General features: G+C 57.2%; 1 protein-coding gene across 1 annotated transcript in view; it reads right to left on the bottom strand.

Moving 5' to 3' along the window:
- Positions 1 to 35: 35 nt before the first annotated feature.
- The window catches only part of LOC101862129, a 10,047-nt gene continuing 8,766 nt past the window's right edge, over positions 36 to 1,316 (bottom strand). Inside the window, exon 2 of the mRNA XM_005103495.3 lies at positions 36 to 1,304. Coding sequence (XP_005103552.1) covers positions 100 to 1,304 — 1,205 coding nt within the window. The 3' untranslated portion in view covers positions 36 to 99. The remainder of the gene's footprint in view (positions 1,305 to 1,316) is intronic.

Consider the following 1,316-nt stretch of genomic DNA (forward strand, 5'->3'; position numbering starts at 1 on the left):
AGAGAGAGAGAGAGAGAGAGAGAGATTCAGACAGAGACAGAGAGACAGAAACTGAGAGGGTAGGGCCTACACGTAAACCTATACAAACACTAACATTGCTCAAGAAAAGTTGCTGAACCTATTGCGTTGGCACGGAAAGATGGTGCCGTTTTTATGGAAACAGTAGAGTCCTCGGTCCGAGCCTCGGATGAAGGAGGCGAACTCACTGATGCCGCTGGCACTCTTGACCACCAGGTCACAAGTCATGAGCAGGTGAAACTCCAGCATCAGTCGGTCCTGCGCCTGGCACATCTCCTCAAACGACAGACCCCTGGCCATGTCGATGTGAGCGATCGTGCCTGGGATGGCCACCAGTCTGTGAGCGAACGGCTGCTGTCTCGCCGACTCGTCAACTTGCGCCGAGTCCGTCATGATGAAAAGCGAGTCAGTTTCCGACAGTAACTGACTTTGTAAAAACGGCCAGAGATACGTCTTCACGTTGCGTAGTGAGTTCCTGATCTCTGTGTCTCCCTGTATCGAGGGGTTTCTGCCCAGACGCACGTGCGTGCAGACAAGTCGTGAGCGCGTGGAGTTGAGGTGCTTGGATAGAAGTTGTCGGAGCTGCGTCTGCAAGCGTGGGGCGAGGCGGAACAGGCGCTTGTAGAGCGCGGCGTAGATGTCAGCCGGGGACAAACCCTCCATCCACGACAACTCCTCGTGGTATACCCTCGTCCTCCTCAGCTCGCCCATATACTCCAAGTTAGCTTGAAAATAAATCTCCCTCACCGAGGGCGATATATACTCCTCGAAGTGTATCCTAGCGATGTTATCCCTGAAATAATGGTCGTTCACGAGTCGGACGATGTTCCCTGAATCGGGTGGTGGGAGGGTGGCCTCGTCTTCCACGCTCCAGTCGTAGACGTTGGGCGTGAGGTAGAACTGGAAGCCACACGACGGTTTCATCACCTCCACCCGGAACGCGCGCCGTGTGAGGTTGGCCATGACGTAAGCGAGCAGCATCCCTTTGAGGCGGTCTGCGAGCCCCCCACACCTGTCCATCCGGCCCGGGTCGCAGCGGTAGATGAGGTAGCTGTCACTTCTCGCCCACTGGTCATCTCCCATGGCCGGAGGGTGGAGGCGATCCCACAGGAAGTACTTGTCACGGAAGGTCAGGTCTGGGGGGTCCGGCAGCTCTGTCCAGTCGGCGGTCATCACTGGCCTGACCGGTGTTGACCATGACGTCACGAGGAGGTAGACACAGAGGGCACAGGCCGCGGCCGAGATAGCTACAGGTCCTGGGGACGGGCGGGAAGTGAACAGACGACCTGGGAGAGACG

Source organism: Aplysia californica, unplaced genomic scaffold, assembly GCF_000002075.1.
Source record: "Aplysia californica isolate F4 #8 unplaced genomic scaffold, AplCal3.0 scaffold00375, whole genome shotgun sequence".
NCBI lineage: Eukaryota > Metazoa > Mollusca > Gastropoda > Aplysiida > Aplysiidae > Aplysia > Aplysia californica.